Genomic DNA, 21628 nt, shown 5'->3' with positions numbered 1-21628 from the left:
GCTTTCAGATAGTGTTCATACTTCATCTCGCATGTAATCACGCTCATCCAGTATACCTCGTGCGAGGTTTTAAATGAAAACAATAATGCAACTATTCGCCCTTCCAGTGGCCATCCTTTGGGCGATCCTCTCCGAAACTTCCACCGCGACACATTTCGATACATTTTCTCAAAAAACAGCCGCGAGAACATCATCCGTAGCCGATGATTATAAGGAAGCATGTCCGGATTACGTGAAATATTCTACATATCCCCAGTAAGTCTGTTTGCAGCAATTATGGATGTGCAGGGGCACTAATTGACGACAGCCGCCCGCTCAGCGAAGGTGCTATGCAGCTTCCGTTTCAACGGCCTTCTACACAATGTCGGACATTTACATCCCCACACGTCGAAAAGATAATTAGTGATATTACTTCTAAAATGGTTGATAAGGACCTTGCCAGGCTCTTTGAGAATGCCTTTCCCAACACGCTGGATACAACTGTTAGGTGGCATGTTGATTGGACCGACAAGCTAAAACACAATGAGATCAAAGCCTGGCATAAGACGAAAGGCGACGGAGCTTGGGAAGGCCCTCAAAGCTTCATTGTGACGGGGGATATCAATGCTGAATGGCTGCGAGATTCCACCAATCAATTACTCCAATACCAACCTTTGGCCCTGAAGGACCGAAAGATATTCAATTTGATACTTGGGGCTATCAACACGCAAGCAGAATATGTTATTCAGTCGCCTTATTGTAATGCATTTCAGCCACCACCACCGAGCAAGTTGGCGGCAACCCAGAATGGCCAAGATGATGCTGTCCACCCCGCATTTGAACCTGGGGTTGTTTTCGAGTGCAAGTATGAGCTAGACTCCCTGGCACATTTCTTAGCGCTGTCAAACACCTTTCACAAATTTACTCAGTCGACGGACTTCTTAACTCCTCGATGGTATGAGGCTTTAGATGCGCTCATGGGAGTCATTGAGGAGCAGTCTCAATCCACCTTTAATCCGACCTCGGGTCAGTTCGAGGCAAACAAGTATCGATTCTCTCGAAAAACCACCCAAGGAACGGAGACCTTACCTCTGTCTGGCCAAGGAAACCCTCTTAACCATGGCACGGGTCTAGTCAGGTCTGCATTCCGCCCCTCTGATGATGCTACGATTCTAGGCTTCTATATTCCCGCGAATGCGATGATGGCTGTCGAGCTGAAACGCACAGCAGCTATTTTACGCAAAGCGGGGAAAGGGCGTCAAGCACAGGTTATTGAAAACCGTGGACAGGCTATTGAGGATGGGGTTTGGGAACACGGTGTTGTGACGCATAAAAAGTACGGCGAGGTTTTTGCCTACGAGGTTGACGGATATGGATCCCAGATCATAATGGATGATGCCAATGTGCCGTCTCTTCTCGCACTGCCCATACTAGGCTTTGTAGACGTCACGAATACGGTATATCAAAACACACGTAAGATGCTGCTCGAGAAGTCCGGAAACCCATACTATCTGGAAGGGAGAGCATTTAACGGCATTGGCGGACCGCATATTGGCTTGGAGAATGCCTGGCCGATGAGTTTGTTGTTGCAGGTAATGACAACGGATAACGATGAGGAGATCAAAGAATCTTTGGCGTTGGTCCTCAAAGCGAGCAGACTTGGTTTAGTTCACGAGAGCATACACGTCAATCGCATCCGAGACTACACAAGAAGTTGGTTTGCTTGTAAGTTGAAAACTGCCACCAACCCTGGACCGTAACTGACCCACGACATAGGGGCAAATAGCGTATTCGCGCAGACAATTATAGATTTAGCGGAGAGGAAACCAGAGCTGATTTTTGGTCCCGGAGCGCAGCCATATACGGTGAACTAAACCAGACCCCAAGAGAAGAAGCACGGTGGATAGTGGCATTTTATGTATATATATATATCATGACAGAGAATCCAGGTTGGCTAGGGCTTGGTCTTGTGCTATTATTAAGTGTTCGTTGGAAATTATTATTATCGCAACGAATCTAAATACCCCTTCCGATACTACGACCCGCGTCTAGTTTTTAGCCTAAGCAGGAAATCATAGGTTATATCGACTGGGGTCTAATGCAAATCGCTCGCCGATCATGTCTTCTTTGCGAAGAAAGCCATGATATTGCCCTGTCCGGGTTTCCCTGCGGGTTTCTTCCCTTTCGGTCCACTAGATGAGGAAGGAACTGAAGACTTCGTCTTGACAACCGGCTCATCCTCCGAAAACGACTCCCAGCCGGGCTCCTCCTTCGTAACTAGAAGCATGTTAGCTATGTAATCAAGAGCAAAGAGTTCTTCTGCTTACCCAAGTAACCTTCTTCGTCTCTAGTCGTTACTTTCTTCACTATTCGTCGTCTGCCTCTCCTACTACCCCCTGAAACCTCCATATGTTCCTGCGGTTCCTGGCTAGCTGTCGGCAGTACATCAGGAGTCACGCTCTCCACATATTCCTCCACAGGTGCATCTTGAGGCACAGTAGACAAGCTTGGCTCTTCCTCCTCGTCGTCCTCCTCCATCATCTGCATTAGAGCCGCCTCCCTCGCTTTCCTCGACTCCCGGTTCTCCTCGATATCCTTCTTTGGCCTACTTGGCGGCGGCACATATGTCTCCTCCTCGTCATCAGAAGCGTCCTTCATCAGTGAATCTTCAGAGACATCAGCGGCTTCATTCTTTACTGTCGGCTTCTTGGCCTTTGCAAACGACGCAAAGATGCCGCCAGAGCCTTCGCATTTCAGGGAAGCAGTATTTTTTGGCGCCGGAATGTCTTTGGTCGCTGGAGCGCCTCCTTTAGGAACAGCTTTGCCAAAGAAACCCTTACTGACTTTGGTGGATGATGTCGAAGAGATCGCTGGATCGGGCTTCGACTCGGAGATACTTCCTTTGGGTTCTGTTTTAGGTTCTGCCTTGAGGGTGCTTGTAGTTACCTTCAAAGCCGGTGGTGGGGCTACCGCAGCAGATGTGGCCACACGATGACCTGCTCGTCTCCTGACAGTCTTGTTAATCACGGTGCCATATGTTGATGCAGCCTCGAGTGGATCTTGATCTCTGTACTTCTCGACAATTTCTCTATTAGCGTCTGATAGGGCCTCGAGATCTTTCATCACGCTCGGCCCCAAACAATAGACGTGAATAGAGCTGATAGACTCATAATTCTTCCGTGCTTGTTCTAGGTCTCCTTCTCGAACCAAAGTGACGGAGAGAGTAGGAATATCTCCGTTAGACTCCAGAGCACCATCATGTGGAGTGCTCCTGAAAGGAGGGCTGCTTTGCATATAGCCAGCCTCACCGTCGGCGCCGTCTACATTAGACGCCTTTGGCTGGTCAGTTGGAAGTTTTTTACCCGCAATAAGATATGAGGCATGGACTGTTCCTGGCTTCTTGCGATTTTGTTGCTGGTGAAAGTCGAATAGCATCCTTGAGCAAAAAAGTTAGGATTTGCACGTCTAATAAGAGGAAATAGCTCACTCCTTGGCAATATTAACGTGTATCTTCAAGGCGCGGCTCAAAAGCCGATATGTAACCTGGTGTACGTTAGCATACTGGTCTAGAACCGGAAAGTTGGGTTGGCATGATTGTACTATGCGATCCTCATTGAGAATATTAGCCGCCAAATAGGTTCCGTAGTCCGATGCCATGTTTACGTCCTGCCAGTGTTAAGGCAGATCGAAGTGTCTATGTCTTGCTATTAATTGGAAAATTCTCAGCCGCCAACTTCGATCGTCTTGTTCATGGAGGACGCGGTTGTAATCAGCGAGTGTCTGGAGATCAGTCGCGTGGTCACGTGGTAGTTATATTATAATCACGTGATAATGGCGAGTGCGGGGGAGTTGGGCTTGGATCCAAGTGAAAACGCGTCTAGCGTGTATGCAAGCACTTTGTCGCGTCCCTGAGCCAACAACCTCCTGACGCGTCGTGCCAAACCATTCATTTTACATCCGACCTCCTCTCTGCCCAACCCACGAAAACCTTCATTTTCTTTACAGACCGGCCATAAACGACGGATACTCTCATACTATTACTGATACTGAGCGATACTGAGCGACAACCCGCCGCCCCTATGTCGGATTTTGATCTCAATTCCGGGAGGATTGCCCCTCCAATGTCTGGCTCTATTCGAAGCTCCTCGGTGCGACCACGGGGACCACCGTCTGAAAGCCTTGCACCTCAGAGTGACGATGAAGGGTTTGCGGATGACCAAGTTCCTACGGGAATAGCACGACCTAGGAACATCCATGATCGCCCAATACCTCGGGTTGAGGACAAAGTCGGTCTATCAGTGCAGAGCAATTTCGAAACATTTCTTGAAAAGTGAGTAGGATATCTAGTACTCGTCACACCATAGTTACTAAGTGCTGCGTAGATTTGAGGAAGAACCGTCACCCTCAGCTGCACCAGTGTCTAGCAATGCGACCGTGGGCAATTACTACTATATCGCACAGATACACGGCCTGAGGATATATCAACTCTCGACGCTGTACATTGACTATAACCATATGAAGCAGTTTTCTGGAAATCTTGCAGATGCCATAGTCAACGACTACTACAGATTTCTTCCATTCTTAACCAAAGGCTTACACAACTTGATCGCGAAATACGAGTCAAGATATTTCAAGGAGCATCGCCAGCCAACCGTCTCCAGCAATCAGGCTTCTTCCGCAGCGGGCAATGTCGCTTCCGAAAGTCTGTCCGACTTTCAAGGAGACAAAACTAGCAACCAACAGACAGACAAACTCTTTGCAATCGCATTTTACAATTTGAGTCATGTTGACAGGGTTAGAAGTTTACGAACAGCCCATATCGGCCAGCTTCTATCGATATCTGGCACTATTACCAGAACGTCAGAGGTTCGCCCGGAGCTTTCCCTAGCTACATTTACTTGTGAAGCCTGCCGGATGGTGGTGCCAAATATTGAGCAGACATTCCGGTACACTGAGCCGACACAATGCCCGAATCAAAACTGCGGTAATCGCCAGGGGTGGCGCCTAGACATCAGGCAAAGTACATTCGTGGATTGGCAGAAAGTGAGGGTTCAAGAGAATAGCTCAGAAATTCCAACAGGCAGTATGCCCAGGACGTTGGATGTCATCCTCCGCGGAGAAATTGTTGATCGGGCGAAGGCAGGAGAGAAATGCATCTTCACGGGCGCATTAATAGTTGTTCCAGATGTCAGCCAACTCGGGCTCCCGGGTGTTCGGCCAACAGCTGTACGGGACGACAAAAACGCGCCCAGAAGCGGAGATGCTGGAGGGACTGGTGTTACTGGTCTTAAAGCTCTCGGTGTTCGGGATCTTACATATAGGCTAGCCTTCTTGGCCTGTATGGTAACTCCTGACACCTCGACGCCTGGCTCGGTTACAAGCCAGCAATTATATGGCCAAGCTAGTAACATTCTGGCATCACTTAATCAGACGGCACCCATCGACCCAAATGAGTCTGGCGACCTTGCCCAAGAGGCTGTCCTTGCGTCCATGACAGACGCAGAAATTGCCGAACTTCGCGAAATGGTTCACAGTGGCCATATTTATTCGCGTTTAGTGGACTCCATTGCCCCCATGGTTTACGGTCATACCATAGTCAAAAAGGGACTGCTATTGCAGCTTTTGTCTGGTGTGAGCAAATCCACTCCCGAGGGCATGCAACTCAGAGGCGATATCAACATCTGTATCGTTGGAGATCCTTCGACATCTAAGTCTCAATTCCTTAAGTATATCTGCTCATTCCTCCCAAGAGCTGTATATACATCGGGCAAGGCCTCCTCGGCTGCCGGTCTTACAGCCGCCGTTGTGAAGGACGAGGAAACTGGAGAATTCACAATTGAAGCAGGAGCTCTTATGCTTGCAGATAATGGTATTTGTGCCATTGATGAGTTTGATAAGATGGACATAAGCGACCAAGTCGCCATCCATGAGGCCATGGAACAGCAAACCATCTCGATTGCCAAGGCAGGTATCCAGGCGACCCTGAACGCGAGAACATCTATTCTTGCCGCTGCCAATCCAGTTGGTGGAAGGTACAATCGGAAGACAACTCTTCGAGCAAATATCAACATGTCCGCACCTATCATGTCTCGCTTCGACCTGTTCTTTGTTATCCTCGACGAATGCAATGAGGCTACTGATCGTCACTTGGCTGAACACATCGTTAAAATCCATCAATTCCGCGATGAGGCTGTAGAGCCAGAATTCACAACGGAACAACTTCAGCGATACATCCGATTTGCGAGAACGTTCAAGCCCGAGTTCAACGATGAGGCCAGGGAGCTATTGGTTCAAAAATATAAGGAACTGAGAAGCGATGACGCCCAAGGGGGTATTGGTAGAAACAGTTACAGAATTACAGTCAGGCAGCTGGAGTCATTGATTCGTCTGTCAGAGGCCATCGCTAAGGCGAATTGTGTTGGTGAGGTTACTGCTGCGTTTGTGACGGAAGCTTTCGATCTCCTGAGACAGAGTATCATCAGTGTCGAAAAGGACGACGTGGATGTCGACGATGAAGAAGAAGATCTAGCAGGAACCTTGGGTGGTCCTACCGATGTCGAAGGCGATGCAGCCATGGAAGACGCCGATGGGCGCGAGGCAGGAGCAGACGGACAGCGCCCAAAAACCAAGATTACACACGATAAGTACTTGAAGATTCTGAAGATGATTGCTCGGCGTATCGAAGAGGAAGAGTTGGCCACCGGGAATGGTGTTGAAGGCGAAGTCCTTATTAGGTGGTATCTCGACGAGATTGAGGACGAAATGAACAATGAGGAAGACTTTCATTATGAGACGAATATAGCGAGGAAGGTTCTCAAGAAACTGATCAGGGTATCCTTTATTACTATTCATAATCAACGGAAATTTGCTGACTTTATTCTCCACAGGAAAATACTCTCATGGCGGTCCGTGGGGACGGCCTTCTTCCTGAGGATGGAGAGGAAGACTCTGCACCTGCTGACCAGGTTGCTTACGTTATGCATCCTAACTATGCATCTGATGAAATAGAGCTTAAACAGTCAAAAAGGTAATCCAGTGGCTGTATTTCCGGGGCTATGCCAACGAATATGATACATGGGATTTGAGAGGGCGTTATGAGTAATTCATGGGTGCTTGGATGAATGGGACGATCTTTCAATTTGTGTAGAGGGTGAACTTTGTGTTCGGTATTATCTTTATACTCATGTCTTGATGATTCCATTGACAGTTGGGACTAGGCTCAGGCTTCAATGATCAGGTTACATTTTACATATTATTCCGCTCCCATTGAGGAATTTGTGATTTAGCTTTGGTGGAATAATTAGTGACGTGATAGTTCTGATTTGGCGAGACTATTAAATTATTTAGTTATTAATTCGCCAGGGTTAGCTCCAAATGTTGCGCTCCGAGATACAGCGGAACGTTCAACAAACCTCAGTTGCTTATTCGAATTTATTTATATTCATTTGTTTATATTCAAACCCATTCCCGTTGCCCTATTTTTGTTATGCCTCCTCCAAAAATCCAAATCAACCTCCTCAGAGGCTGGCCTTCCCCCTCACTCCACCCAACCCCCGCCCTACTGTCTGCGGCCCAGCACGCCCTTACCCAGCCATCAATCTCGATACCGGCCCTCCAGTATGGGCCCGATGAGGGTTATGAGCCACTTCGGCTTGCTGTTTCTTCTTGGCTCGCATCTTTCTACTCCGTGCCGGACGACCCCGCACGGATATGCATTTCTGGCGGTGCAAGCCAGAATTTGGCAGCCGCGCTGCAAGTCTTCTCTGACCCAAATATTACAAAGAGAGTATGGATGGTAGCACCATGCTACTATCTGGCTTGTAGGATTTTCGAAGACGCAGGGTTCACTGGGAAACTGAGGGCCGTCAGAGAGGATGACGAGGGGATCAACGTGGATGCACTGGAAAGAGAGCTTAAGAGCCTAGAAAACGAAGAGCCGGGAGGCCCTGTAAGTCTTTATATTCTTTAGTAATCGTTGCCGGCTGGATTTCTTTCTTGCGGGCCTTCTAGATCACAACCACATGACGCATACTGTCGTTCTATCTCAACTGCCCTCCATGGCGGATAATTTATCTCCTTGTATCATTCTTGTTACTAGCTTAGCTATATCCGTTTGTGTCGATATAGTTCGAGCTAATATATCTCAGCCATTGAAACCCTGCCGGCCATGGAGCAAAATCTATTCCCACATCATATATTGTGTTCCAACATACTCAAACCCTTCTGGAAAGACCATGTCTCTCCGCCGGCGTAAAGAACTCGTCGATCTAGCTCGGACCTACAACGCTCTTATAATAACTGACGATGTATACGATTTTCTTGGATGGCCAACCAATGACCAAGCACAGCCTACTTCGGACCTCAAGTCCCTCTTGCCGCGCTTGTCAGATATCGACCGGGCTTTACCACCTCATGCCTCTGATCCAAAACATTTTGGGAACACGCTCTCTAATGGCTCGTTTTCTAAGATTGTAGGCCCGGGTGTTCGCACAGGCTGGGCTGATAGCACAGCTGCGCTATCATATGGACTCTCCCAGTGTGGGTCATCCCGCTCAGGCGGCTGCGGTTCGCAGCTTGTTGCAACCTTCATAACGCAAATATTGGAGAATGGATCGCTGCAGAAGCACATTGCCGAGAAGCTTATTCCCGTATACCAACGCAGGTGGACCACGATGATCAATGCCATTGAACGTGTTCTCGTTCCACTTGGTGTGAAGGTAAGTAGGTCGAGTTTGGAAGGGAAGGATGTATTTGGCGGTTACTTTATTTGGCTCCATCTACCGGATGGCGTAACGGCGAAAGCTACAGCCGCTGCAGCGAAGGAGGAAGAGAACCTGATTGTGTCTGAGGGAGAGCTGTTCGAGGTTCATGGAGACGAAAGTGCCGTGAAGCTGGGGCAGTGGTTAAGGGTATGCTTTGCTTGGGAGAAGCTGGAGACCTTGGAAGATGGAATTGATAGATTAGGGAGGGTTGTGAGAAAGCTTCAGGGCATGTAGATAGGACTATTGGAAAGGCTTGCTATAGCTGCGGTATAAATTATTGCCGCCAAAGATATAACACCATCATTTATATGTTCATGCAAGCTAAGACCATTTTCACGGGAGGTATGACAGCGACAAATCACATACATATGAGCGTCTAAATCCGAAGGCTCGTTTGCACCATATCTCATGCTTTTAGTAGCAACAAACGGATCTAAGTTACTATGAGAATATATTTACGACCTTGGCCTGGTATGCTAAAAATCACATATCTACTTTGTTCGGATATGCTTTAGCTTTTTGTCCGTGTACAAAAAGTTGTTGGCATATGCCTTTGGTAACCTCTTCCTCTCCGTTGGCTCTTGAACAAAGTATTCATAGCCCTGTTTCTCCGCAAAAGCGACAGCATCTTCCCTCGATTTGAAGGTCACATTGGTCCCCTGCATAAAATCGCCCGAGGATTGCCATCCCATCAATGGGTTCTCCCATCTGTGGCCCTTTGGCAAGATATCCCAATCCATTCTCCAGTGGTGTTGGTGCCAATCTCCCGACTGTGTAGCTGTCTTGGTTGGGCGATAGATGCTGGTATAGTGTTAGCAGTATACCCCGCGCATTCAGTGGATATTCCATACCGGACGGTTCTTGCTTGTAGCTCAATTGGCGCACCACTGAGGACTGCCGCTGGTAAAACCTCTCCTTCTTCACTGCCATCCATAACTCGTTTCGGGACGGGGGAATAAGTCCTATAGCAAGTTAGTCCGCTGGCCATGGGCATCGGGGCAAGCTGCACCTACGATGTAGCCTGGTCAACCTCCACATTCCAATCCGGGTTATTGTGCCTTATTTTCGTATCCGTTCTCTCCACAGGCGCGTTGCTGGACTGGGTCGGCTTCGATTCGGATTCCGTAATAGGCGTCCCAATTGCAGTCTGGGTGCTATATCTGGCGAACGTGGTGGCAGGTCGGTGGGCAACAGGGCCCGCCGCCTTCAATAACCTCCCAACGATGGAGGGCCGCAGGAGGGACATGGCGAAAGGACTTGATGTGTTTCAATTCGTCTTTGGTGCATCATACGTGGTGGTGTTGGTGGTGGAAGTCGATTGATTTGAGGCTGATTATGTAATCAACCGAGCTAATAGAAACATGCAGGTCGACTTCCATGTCGTCCCGAGCCCTTTGCACTGAACATCCTCCTGTTTTTATCACCACAGAGACTCAATTGATGTGTGTATTCCCATACAGTGTTGAATCTCTGCCTTCAATTGTTTCCCCCGACGAAGTTTTTGACTGACAATCGCTTCCAGCTTCAAAATGAGCTTCGTTACCCGACGCGCGCTTTCCACGCTCATCCCGCCAAAGGTATGCCTCAACAACTCTATTACTGCTCGCTATGGTTAAGATACAGATGCTAATATATTGAGATAGGTGGCGTCACCTTCTGTAAGGACACCCCAGCATTGGACGGAATCGATTGCGATACCATTGACCCGACCGAAGCCGCAACAACGAAACACAAAAGGCTAACTAGACGCAGGGCCTGGGTGCAGCACAAGACGCTGCCCGCATGCAGAGGGTTGTTAGCTTCTACGAGAAGCTTCCCCGTGGCGCAGCTCCAGAGGTCAAGGCCAAGGGCATTTGGGGACGTTACCAGGCAAAGTACTTTGGAAAGAACCCAAGCGGTGCACGTACGTTGCAACAACGCCGACTATGAAAAACAAGCTGACCTGGATATCATAGCCATCGTCCACGTCATCATCGCTGTCATTGCCATTGGATATGCGCAGAACTACTACTTCCATCTCCGTGAGTTGCAGATGCCGAAACCGCAGTTCGACAACCCACTGACTGACTCCTTGCAGGCCACCACAAGAACAACGCCCACTAGATGCATACCGAGCCTACTATATGGTAGAACGCCCTGAGCTATGGGTCTAGGAGTTGTTGTAAATATAAGAGAATCAGTTTTAGCCCGGGAGTGGATCTGTGAACGACGTCGGTGAATGCTACAAATATAGACTCGAAATGTTCGCGAACCGCTTTCTGCTTGCATTACGGGAGTGATGGGTGATATTGTACTGGCAAAATAACTCTCTATTCCGATAGAACCTATTTTGAAGTGGTCTATGTATTTTGCTGTGTATTTTGTCTCCATCAGGCGCTTGATATTGGCCATAAGGGCTTCCTTCTCGGGATAATGGAACAACCGGGAGCGTCTTTCTAACGGGCAAAAATATGCTGCACGTGACCTGAGACATACACTGGCGTTTGTATGCTACTGTACTAAACTCATAATTTGTTTATTTTTCAAGACGCTGACTCCAGCCGCGTAGTCATAAATTGCTGTTGCTTGTTAAATAATTAAAATATAAATGCTGTAAGTTAATGGCTGTATTTATTTTAGCAATTTTGGTTCCAGACGGCCAATTCCCTGGTGGCGGCCGCCCGTCCCCATCAATTACGCGCTAGCCTCTTTCACTCGCTTTCTTGACACCAGATCAAACATTCCAACGTTGACCATTATTATTTGGCACCTTGAATGAGATTCTCAACATCTCCCTGCCATTAAACACGCAAGCTGTTCCTTTTATTCCATACAAAGGGCGCTATCTCGAAGACTGGCGTAGACTCTCTCCTGCTGCGCGTTAGTCTACCTCGATCCCGAGTTCCCAAGGCGACACACGTCCTCTCTACCTTACGCTGGCACGATTACATTTGCTCCCATCGCTGCGCTCGACTCCACTCCCAGAAAGCAGAGAACTTCGCATGCGAAGCTCCGCCACATCTCTCAGACGCCTTGAAGACGTATGATGGCAACAGAAGCCTCACCGAAGAATACCGTGGTTGCTCCTCCCATAGCTGAATCCGAACAAGTATGTCACGCGCCAACTTTACATTGAAGGCTTCACTAACAGGACAAGTCCCAGGCAAGTGCAGCTACCGAAGATGTCTCCGCCAACCCGCCCACAGTAAAGGATGGTATCGAGGTTGAGCGCACTGCAACACCACCCCTCGATGCAGCGGATGTCGCCGTTACGTCAGCAGATGTCAGCGCCAACGGTGGATCGGACAGCGAGGCGGTAAAGTCAAAAGGCACGGTCGAAGGCCATGTACGAACTTCCTCGACTGTCAAGAAGCCGATATCATTCAAAGCTGTATCAGTCAATAAAACTTTTCTGGCGGCGAAGGGTGCTACGGGTCCAACACCATCGAAGGCTGGAGATAAAGGAACTACCAGCTCTACCACGAGCTCTGCAACCGCATCAGCAACTCTGGTGTCGAAACCTCGTCTAGTTGCAAAGTCCGGCAATAACTTGATATCGGCCTCGAGAACAGCCGCAGCAGGCGCGGGCAGTAAATCTGGAGCGGCGCCGGACGCAAGTGCTGTGTGGAATAAGAATAGGCGTACGTGCTCCTCTTCCCCCTTAATGACTACGAAGCTAACGTGCACAGCTGCACCGACACCAGAACCGAAAAGGGTTACTGATGAAGAGCTGGCTCAAAAATATGGCATCCATCTCGCGACCCGGTTGCAATCGGACGATCCTGGAAGGCAAGCAAATTGGGCGGATATTGACGATGATGATGACGACTGGGCACCACAGTCAATAGAATGGTCGGACGGGACAAAAATTTCTATGCCGCAGCAGGTAGAAGATCTTGTTCCAGAATTGCCTAAACCAGCACCCCCCATAGCCGTTAATGAGGCCGAAAAGACAGCATCACCTTCCCTACCCGTGGCATCGACAATGAAACTTGGCTCGATGGCTGGTGGGACTGGAAGAGGCTTGGTTCTTAAGGGAGCATCTGAGAAGCCAACACTTGTCGCGAAACCTCCAGCTCTCCCTGTACCCGCCAAGTCGCCTTGGGCACCTCTACCCCCCATGGATAAAGTCGCGCCGATGGTTACAGATATTCCTTCTCAACCGCAACAAGCCCCGCGGTTCGGTACCAGAGATCCTCATGGGTTCGACGGTATGCCATCGCCGGCAAAAGAAATCGCTGCCGATGACTTCAGCCGATCATGGAGAGATGGCAACGCTGGCGTCAGCAAGGAGTTGTACAACTCACAGTCTGGGAGATACGAGCCCGTCAATGATGGACGTAGAGGAAGCCGAAATGAAACCCACCCACGCCAACTGGCTCTTCTGCAAAGACACCAAGAGACTCAAGGCCCAGCCGAGCCTTCCGCCGCATTTCAAACACACAGAGCAAATCTGCAAGACCCATCGTATGGCCGTCGTAGGGCGTCATCTAATGTTAGCGGTGGAAGTGGAAATTATGCTAGGCGACTTAGTAGGGGCCAGGAAAGCTACCCTCCACAGGATACATTTGGGGCGCGGCGTGGTTCATTGGTTGCAGTCAGCGATGAGCCCCTGCACTCACCGTCTGGGCACCCTGGCCAACGGCCAAACCAACAGCAGCAGTGGCAATCACGCGCCTCCCCTGTTGTAAGCCATGCCTCACCTGCATCATCTCTTGCGCAACCCGCAGTATCATCGACTCCAGGAATTCCGTTGGAAGACGAAGTGGAACTACAGAAGAAGATCATGCGAGAGAGCCGAGAGCTTGCGAGAAAAAGGAGACTTGATGAAGAAGCTCGGGAAGAGGCTGAGCGGAAAGAGCGAATTCGACTGAAGTTGGAGGCAATGGGCCCGCCACCAGAATCTAAGAAGCCAAAGAAGGATACTCCTAAGGAAGAAAAGTCCACTCCTATCCAGATCCAAGCTCGAGAACCCGCCACAAAGTCGACGGTGCCACCGAAATTACCTATTAGCGAATCTATAGGCGAAGTTAAGCAATACGGTATGATGAAAGTACACCCGCCAGAGACGGTCAAAGCGGCCGCCGCACCTATCGTTGAGCCACTGAGCAAAGAGAAGGCGGGCGGTGAAGTCCATATCAACGGCATCATCCCCGACGTCTCATCCCGTGGTAGCCTCGACGCGCAGGCTCTGCCGACCCAATCCCAATCTTGGCATAGTAGTCAGAATGCGGCTCCTGATCGAGGTTTCCCTCCTTGGTCTAACCCAGCCTCACATCCCGCTCAGGGACGAAACGTCTGGGGACCACCGACCAATGATCGCACGTTGGGCAACGGGACCTTTAATCCCGAATTATCTGTCCAGTCTTCTCAAATTACACCAGTTGGCCCAGGGCCGATTGGCCCGCCGACTTCCAATAGAACAAATGGCCAATTTCAAGGTCGTGGCCGTGATAATTACGCTCAACGACCAGCCCCTATTGCGCCGCCTTCTAGACATCAAGAACATCGACCGGCAATGGCCTCCGGTTGGACCAGTGGCAACATCCACTCGAGACTCGCGGAGGATGATGCCCGTATTCTTGCAGAACAAGAGATCGCACAAGCGTCTCGATCCGACGAGTTAGTGGCGCCAATTAAAGATACTTGGCGGCAGGTGACTTTATCAAGCGACGGACAACGTCAAGAGGCAAATATCCCTTCACACCCAATCGTTCCTGGTGCTTCGCCCAGCGGCGCACCCACATGGTCGGATTACTCTGTGAGGCCGAGGCACGACGAAACAGCTCAATACCAACCTATGGAACAGGGGGGTCTCTGGCCTCACGGTCATGCAAATGAGACACCCTCTACCTCTACCTCTGGTGCTCTCCCCCCGTCTCGTGGCTCGCGATTCTTTCCTCAAGTTCGTGAGTTGCCTAGAGATGCAATGGCTGAAGAGCGACAATATGCGCGCCCAGGCTCTCCATCACCCCCACCGCCAACAATGGCAGGGCATCCGGTATACGATGGAGACGTTGCTCGCCCTCACGTGTCTCTGCCACGCCCACCGCCAGTAGTTAAGCTACCTCCAGCACCCATCTTGGCACCAATTGCACCCCCGAAGCCAGCATCATTTGCCGCAGCCGCGGCCGCGGCAGGCCCAACTGGATCCATCTCAACCTCACCATTGCTTTCGAGGTCTCAAGCCACAAATACCCAAACAACGAACCAAAAATCTCAATCTCCTACCGCTGGAGGTTGGCAAGATAAGATCAATTCGCTTATGGGGCGCCGAACCTCGCCCCCTAAATCTCACGCTTTGGCCGTCGATTCTTCGAGTAAACATGCGCTGGACCAATCAATCAGTCAAATTCCTGCTGCTACAGTGTCTCTTCCGGGGACCCCTGCCGCTTTGGACGAAGAGAATATGTACGAGACTAAGCCAATGGCCGAAGAATGCTTTGAGGAGCAGGAAATGGGCTATGTGCCTACTGTGAAAGTACCCAACAAAGCTCCGGATGCTGCCTTTTTCCTCGCAGCGCCCCAAGTAAAGCCGCTTCCCCGCAAGTTTGTCGTTTCAGACGTCACCAGCGCCAATAGCCTGAACTTTTCGCCTCAACTCAATAATGAGGGCGAAATCGTCTTGATCCTACTGCCTGGAATGGAAGCAAATAAGCGTGTCACTATCGCACATAAATCGGAACCTCGCCAGAAGAGTAATCCGAGACGGTCCGGCCAAGGTCGCGGGAATTCCCAGCGACACGGGCCCTCTCCTCATAACCGTGGCGGAAGGTCGCGCGACAACTCAAGTACCTTCCCAGCGTCTTCTACAGAACAAGGGTCTCCGACCACAACCCAAGGGACATCAACCCCGCACAGGGGACGTGGAAGGGGCGGGCTCGGAAATAACTGGGCTCATCGCTCTACTACAACACCCCCCAACGCCATCAATGTTTGACTTCAAATGTTTCTGTCCTAACCAACCTATAATTTTTTCCAACAAACCCTCTAAACTTGTACTTTACCTCTCTCACTACGACACGGTCCCAACTACGGATATGCATGTAATTTGGGGGGAGCCGCTATTCTACGCGTGTACATAAGCATTTCATCTCCAGTTCTTATTGCATGCGGTTTTTGCTCCAGGGTCAGAGCTGTGTTTTTTCTGGTCTCTTCCGAGAAGGGCGGAAATGGCATGTGTATTCGGATAGGGGCGCGAATCTGAAATTCCCGCGACAGCATGGGGGGGCACTAATGAATGGGCTGGCCTGGTCTATTTTGACAGATGCTGGCTGTCAGGTCCTGTCTGCCATCGAGCTGGACGCTGGATGTGGGCGAGATGCAGTAGTTACTTTGATAAGAACCGAGAGATAAATAGAGCCTTCAAATTCAGATATCAACTGTGATGTTTTTTTTGGGGGGATTATTATGACCGCATGTTGTAATTTAGTTGTGAGATAACCATGCCATGGAAACCCTCCGTCACCAAAGGAACAATATTGCACAATACACCGTCATCACTCTCCAGTAGACCAGCAGCAAATTTGAGATATTTAAATGCCTTTCTCTTATATACAAAATTCCAGATTGGTCCGCATAAGTTATGGCGGCGCGAGTAAAAATGCTAATACAACCTTCCCTCCCTCTCCAAAACTATGTAATCCCCTCCATACCGACGCTCAGTTGAATGACCCCTCCCCTTTCCCTCGCATCGTAATCGTGATTACTCTACTCCTCATCCGACTCCTCTTCCGCGACCTGTAATTATTAAATTAGCGATAATTCACCCAACGCAGAACCCTCATCAACTTACATCATCATGGAAAGTCTTTCCCTCCGTCGTCGCCTTAATAACACCAACACGAATGACGAAATCACCAAACCTCTCGCCCTCCTCTCTCTCCTGCGCGTAACGCTTGATGAGCGGGATCATGATAGCCAAGATCTCATCCTCCTTGATCGAGGAGCGATACAGCTTGTTCAAGCGCTGGCCGTGATATCCACCACCGAGATACATGTTGTACGCGCCGTACGCCTTACCGACGAACGCAACCTCAGCCAACCAAGGCCTGGCGCATCCGTTAGGGCAACCGGTCATACGCATGACGATGCTCTCCTGCTTGAGCCCGTTGTCCTCGAGGGTCTGCTCGAGCTTCGAGATGAGGACAGGGAGGTAGCGCTCCGATTCGGCCATGGCGAGGCCACAGGTTGGGAACGCAACACAGGCGGAGGAGGACAGGCGCAGGCCGGAGAACTGGATGTTGTCCAGCTTGTACTTAACCATCATTTTGACGATCCTGGGCTTGTCCTCGTCCTTGACGTTGGAGATGATCAGATGCTGGTTACCAGTCAACCTGAACTCGCCCTTGTGGACCCTTGCAATCTCCCTGAGGCCAGTGCGCATGGGGAAGTCGGCGGTGTCTTCGATTCTTCCGTTCTCGATGAAGAAGGTGAAGTGGTTGAGTCCGTGCTCGTCCTTGATCCAGCCGTAGGTGTCGACGTTGGAGACGAACTTGAAGGGGCGCTGCTCGGCGAACTTCTTGCCCCAGATCTCCTCGACCTTGGAGCGGAAGACGTCGACGCCCATGTCGTCGACGGTGTACTTTAGGCGGGCGTGCTTGCGGTTCTTGCGGTCGCCGTTGTCGCGCTGGACGAGCATGACCTTCTCGCAGACGATGTGGACGTCCTCCTTGGAGCAGTAACCCATCATGGAGCCGGTGCGAGGGTAGGTCTTCTTGTTGTTGTGAGTAACACCCATACCACCACCGACAAGCACGTTGAAACCGGCGAGGTGTCCGTCTTCGCCCTTGATGGCGATGAGACCGACATCGTGGGCGTACACGTCCGTGTCGTTGTTTGGAGGAGTGGCGATGGTAATCTTGAACTTCCTGGGGAGGTAGGTAGGGCCGTAAAGGGGCTCAAAGTCCTGGACAGCGTTGCCAGCAATTTGAGTCTTGTTGTCATCCTCATCCTTCAACCATATCTCGTGGTATGCGGTAGTGGATGGCAAAAGGTGATGATCGATACGGACAGAGCACCTGTGGACCTCCTTGTGGTATTCGGAGTGAGCTGGAGAGCTGCTGCACATAAGGTTACGGTTGATATCACCGCAGGCGGCAATACTGGTCATCAGAGCCTTGTTAATAGCGCGCATGGCACCCTTAAGCTTGCCCTTAACGATACCGTGGAACTGGAAGGTCTGGCGGGTAGTGAGCTTCATCGTCTCGTTTCCGAAATCGGAACTGAGCTGATCCATCTGGACCCATTGGCTTGGAGTAGCAACACCAGATGGGAGTCTGCAGCGAATCATGAAAGAGTAAGCTGGCTCAAGACCAGCAGCCTTGCGCTCATCACGAAGATCACGATCGTCTTGCATGTAAGTTCCGTGGAACTTGGTCAACTGAGAGTCGGAAGCGGAGATTGCGCCGGTGCTGGTATCCTTCAGTCCCTCGACGATAGTACCACGAAGGAAGTTCGACTCGATCTTGATATCCTCGTTGGTGATTGGCGGCGGCTCATCAGCAAGTCCCTCAACCTTATCAACGCCGAGAGTTTGCCAGAGTTGCGCCTCCCAAGGAGCATATCCTGTCTGGAATCCATCGGGATCCTGGTCATCTCCAAGGCCGACATCCGCGAGAGGCTTGGCGCCGAGGTCGCCCATAACTCTGAACAGGTCCTTTCCTGGCTTGTTGTAGTAAACCTTGTCCTCTTTTCTTGGCCAGTAGTGGCTGTCACCAAGAGCGAATACGGAGAAGTTAACAGATGCGAGATCTAGCTCCGTGTTGTCCTTGATAGCGCCCCAGAATGCATGACCATCCTGTGGGAACTCTCCCTGTCCGGCGGTGGAGGTAAGGAAGACAATGTTTTCCTCTGCAGAGAGGTCCTCAATTGGGTAGTCGCCCATGCTCATTACCATGGTCTTCAACCCGCGAGCCTTTCCGCGGTTGCCCAACCTCTTAGCAAGGGTTGTGGCATTGCCGTTGTCGGAAGCGTACAGGATTGTCAGAGGAGCACCAAAGAGACCCTCTAGGAGCGCGTTGTATGCATCCTTTGCCTTCCTCTTCTGGGCCTCACGAACCTCCGAGCCATAATCCTCAGAGATGTTGGCGGCAAACTCAGGGCGCCTCTTCATGAGCTGAGTCAGGTGGTTATCGCGTGCAAGGAAATCCTTGAGCTCATTCTTGATTCTCTCGGAATCCAAAGAGAAGTTTGGCTCGTTGCGATCCTCAGCAGTCGGGTCCCACCTGTAGAGTGGCCAGTAGCCGAGATCGACGGCCTTCTTGGTCTCCTGCAGAACGGTCAACGGAGAATCGCTCTCCTTGTGGTATGGCAGGTAAGCCATGACAACAGACGGACCATCGAACTTGTCTGCTTCAATCATGGCCTGTAGGACCTGGGTGTACGAGCTGTAAACCGCAACAGAGGCAACGTAGGCGTTTCCAAAGTTCATGGCGTAAAGCCCAATGTCCTTCTTGCGGCGCGTGGCATCAGCTGCTGCGCGCTCGGAGTATGGGGTGGAGTCAATGATGAGCATGTTCACATTCTTGCCAGAGGCAATAACATGGTGGACACCGGAGTTACCCAAATCATATGCCCATGCATCAGACCCGATCAACCAAGGAGACTCCTTGCGGAACAGAGACTTGTTGGAAAGCAGTTTGGTCGCTAATGGGGATCCATCAGTCTCCAATCGAGAAATAATTTCTGGTGTGATCTCAGTCGTCAACTTCTCATCATCGGCGCCCAGAGCCCACTTGGATAGGAACTTCTTAGGGGCTTCAGTGATGAATTCCTTGGAGACTGCAGCGTCGGAAACCTCAGTAATGAAGCGTTGGCGGTGCTCATTGCGTGCGAGAAGAGATCCGAACCCGAACTCTGGGTTTGCGGCAATGGTCTCAGAAACACCAGCATTGTTTGAACCCAAAGCATTGGCGACATGGAGTTTCTGGCCGAAAACCTGGTTCAATATTTTCATATAGGCAGTCTCAACTGCTGGTTGCTCGAGCTCTTGCTCCTCCGTGAAGTCAGCTTGCTCCTCGGTGGTGCCAACCTCAAGATTTTGAATTGGGGCCTCAGAAGTAAGATTTTGGAAGATGCCGCGGAGTGCCTGAGAAACGGTATCCGGGGTGATGTGTCCTAATTGATGGCCAACAATCGTCTTGGCGCCCTCACCCGGTCCGCTCTTCAGGGTGGTGAGAATATCAAGGAAGATAGGACCCCACTTTGTAGTCTTCTTGCGGATTTGCTCAAGAACAGCAAGACGCTTGACGCTCTTGGGGACAACCTCCACCAGCTTCGCGCCAAGCCACGGCCTGTAGAGGCGTGCGGTAACAATTCCTGCCTTTGCGTAAATCTCGTCGGACTTCGCCGAATCGATGGACTCGGCGAAAATTCCGGCATCCGATCCGAAGATGAAGATTGCGGTCTCGGCATTTGCTGGGCCAGTGTATTGGAAAGGGGTATAGTCGCGGCCAGTGGTGTCTTTGATTTGCGACCAAATGGCCGTGACGATGTCGTAGATGTCTTGCGATGAGGTGCGCTTGACAGATGCATCAACTGTAGTTGCCGACGAAACACTTGGTCGGCTGTCCACGCTGCTCTGCCTCGACTTGGTTGATCCAACGGAAGATGCCTTCGAGGGAGTCGCTGCTGCCTCAGCAGGAGGTGCCAGCTGTCTCTGGACAGGAGCTCCAGCGGTATCTAATGGCTCAACTGGAGCCTCGCTAACTCTAGCCATCTTGCCATCGTCGGCATATACTGAGGATCCACCAACGCTGCTGGATTGGAAAGCACGGACGGCGCCCAAGTCCAAGACTTGGTCCACAACAGTTGCATCCTCGGCAGTGACAGCATCATCATTTTCTGATGCGAGAGCGTCAAAGAAATGGATGACACCCTTGCCGGACTTGATAGCAAGAGCGTGGGCAGTCAATGCAATATCTTGCGCCTCCCGGAGCGATCCGGATTGGAGGAATGTGAAGCCCGAGTTTCTGATAGAGGTGATTGAAGAGTAATCGGGGTGGTGAGCGGGCTGTAGGGCAACATGGATGACAACTGGGTAGTTGGCAAGCTTGTAGAGGTACGGTACAGAGGAGACGAGTATGGAGGAGGTGGTTGTGACGGAGGTGAGCTTTCCGGAGCGGATTGGGGCGAAAACAGAGAGAAGAGGGTCGGCATTCTGTCTCACGGTTTGGATCTGTATAAAAGTTAGGACAAAGCTCATCTCATCCAAGGGATATGCTTTCAGGGCCATCTCACTTCTGGGATGCGGCTCTTGGATGCCACGACAACACCTTGGTCCTTGTTGTCGGCATAAGTTTGTAGGTGTGTCGAGAAGCCCGACGGGACGCCCTGCGCAGGCTGGACGGAGACAATAACGTCGCTCGAGAGGTATGCAATGCGCGCAACTGCCCAAAAATGTCAGCTCAATCCCATAGCACCCCCTCAATCCCGCGACGGCGCCGCCTCTGCCCCAAGAAGGTGGCGGGGCATGGGCAAAGCGGTCGTCGAGGTCCGGGAAGTGAGAAATGACGGAAGCAAACATACCGGCCTCTTCAGGCGTGCGTAAGGACAGCGGAGCAGCCATATTGCCTTTGTTATCAGTGGCTTTCCTCCGTTGGGAAAGAGGAGAGGAGGGAGTGGTTTTGAAGAGGAAAGACATTTTTTTATTTGGAGCCGTCCTGGGAGGACTGGAGCAGTCAATTCAATTGACTCTTACCTATCTGGACCTATGGGCGCGATAATCGGAGGGTATTTTGGATTGTGGGGTGGAAAGGGACTTGGGAGTGGCATACAAATTAGCGGTAGTTGGGAAGTACCATGAGATTTTGGTGAATTGGTGGAATTGATGGAATAGCTGGAATAGACGGATTGTGATTGGCCGGACGGCAATTTGATCGATTGCGTGCTCGACCATGGCTGACAGC

The 21628-nt window shown here is 50.7% G+C and overlaps 8 protein-coding genes across 8 annotated transcripts; 5 read left to right on the top strand and 3 right to left on the bottom strand.

The window, feature by feature from the left end:
• Nucleotides 1-85: 85 nt before the first annotated feature.
• VC83_05574 (uncharacterized protein) lies at nucleotides 86-1853 on the top strand (the record flags this gene model as incomplete). Its single annotated transcript, XM_024469194.1, has 3 exons — nucleotides 86-255; nucleotides 308-1704; nucleotides 1756-1853. 3 exons carry the CDS (start codon nucleotides 86-88, stop codon nucleotides 1851-1853), a joined length of 1665 nt encoding a protein of 554 aa, XP_024322943.1.
• Nucleotides 1854-2095: 242 nt separating this feature from the next.
• VC83_05573 (uncharacterized protein) lies at nucleotides 2096-3636 on the bottom strand (the record flags this gene model as incomplete). Its single annotated transcript, XM_024469193.1, has 4 exons — nucleotides 2096-2256; nucleotides 2307-3415; nucleotides 3467-3522; nucleotides 3580-3636. The coding sequence occupies 4 exons, from the start codon at nucleotides 3634-3636 to the stop codon at nucleotides 2096-2098; spliced, it is 1383 nt and encodes a 460-aa protein (XP_024322946.1).
• A 250-nt stretch (nucleotides 3637-3886) lies between these two features.
• On the top strand, nucleotides 3887-7341 carry MCM6 (MCM DNA helicase complex subunit mcm6). The gene is made up of 3 exons (XM_024469192.1): nucleotides 3887-4309; nucleotides 4362-6810; nucleotides 6867-7341. Exons 1-3 carry the CDS (start codon nucleotides 4059-4061, stop codon nucleotides 7008-7010), a joined length of 2844 nt encoding a protein of 947 aa, XP_024322945.1. The 5' UTR covers nucleotides 3887-4058; the 3' UTR covers nucleotides 7011-7341.
• VC83_05571 (uncharacterized protein) lies at nucleotides 7342-9037 on the top strand. The gene is made up of 2 exons (XM_024469191.1): nucleotides 7342-7927; nucleotides 8127-9037. The coding sequence occupies exons 1-2, from the start codon at nucleotides 7466-7468 to the stop codon at nucleotides 8973-8975; spliced, it is 1311 nt and encodes a 436-aa protein (XP_024322948.1). The 5' UTR covers nucleotides 7342-7465; the 3' UTR covers nucleotides 8976-9037.
• Nucleotides 9038-9182: 145 nt separating this feature from the next.
• Nucleotides 9183-10122, bottom strand: NUO21 (NADH:ubiquinone oxidoreductase 21kD subunit). The gene is made up of 3 exons (XM_024469190.1): nucleotides 9755-10122; nucleotides 9593-9703; nucleotides 9183-9542 (listed from the first exon to the last, which is right to left on the bottom strand). Exons 1-3 carry the CDS (start codon nucleotides 9985-9987, stop codon nucleotides 9233-9235), a joined length of 654 nt encoding a protein of 217 aa, XP_024322947.1. The 5' UTR covers nucleotides 9988-10122; the 3' UTR covers nucleotides 9183-9232.
• Nucleotides 10123-11282, top strand: VC83_05569 (uncharacterized protein). Its single transcript, XM_024469189.1, has 5 exons — nucleotides 10123-10183; nucleotides 10264-10318; nucleotides 10385-10399; nucleotides 10494-10762; nucleotides 10819-11282. Exons 2-4 carry the CDS (start codon nucleotides 10271-10273, stop codon nucleotides 10668-10670), a joined length of 240 nt encoding a protein of 79 aa, XP_024323079.1. The 5' UTR covers nucleotides 10123-10183; nucleotides 10264-10270; the 3' UTR covers nucleotides 10671-10762; nucleotides 10819-11282.
• Nucleotides 11276-16241, top strand: VC83_05568 (uncharacterized protein). The gene is made up of 3 exons (XM_024469188.1): nucleotides 11276-11829; nucleotides 11878-12361; nucleotides 12410-16241. Exons 1-3 carry the CDS (start codon nucleotides 11764-11766, stop codon nucleotides 15658-15660), a joined length of 3801 nt encoding a protein of 1266 aa, XP_024323080.1. The 5' UTR covers nucleotides 11276-11763; the 3' UTR covers nucleotides 15661-16241.
• On the bottom strand, nucleotides 16238-21563 carry VC83_05567 (uncharacterized protein). The gene is made up of 4 exons (XM_024469187.1): nucleotides 21249-21563; nucleotides 20961-21109; nucleotides 16516-20898; nucleotides 16238-16460 (listed from the first exon to the last, which is right to left on the bottom strand). Exons 1-4 carry the CDS (start codon nucleotides 21361-21363, stop codon nucleotides 16431-16433), a joined length of 4677 nt encoding a protein of 1558 aa, XP_024323083.1. The 5' UTR covers nucleotides 21364-21563; the 3' UTR covers nucleotides 16238-16430.
• Nucleotides 21564-21628: the final 65 nt, after the last annotated feature.

The sequence above is a fragment of the Pseudogymnoascus destructans genome, assembly GCF_001641265.1.
Source record: "Pseudogymnoascus destructans isolate 20631-21 unplaced genomic scaffold scaffold_14, whole genome shotgun sequence".
Taxonomy (NCBI): domain Eukaryota; kingdom Fungi; phylum Ascomycota; class Leotiomycetes; order Thelebolales; family Thelebolaceae; genus Pseudogymnoascus; species Pseudogymnoascus destructans.
This window is presented reverse-complemented; position numbering and strand designations above follow the sequence as displayed.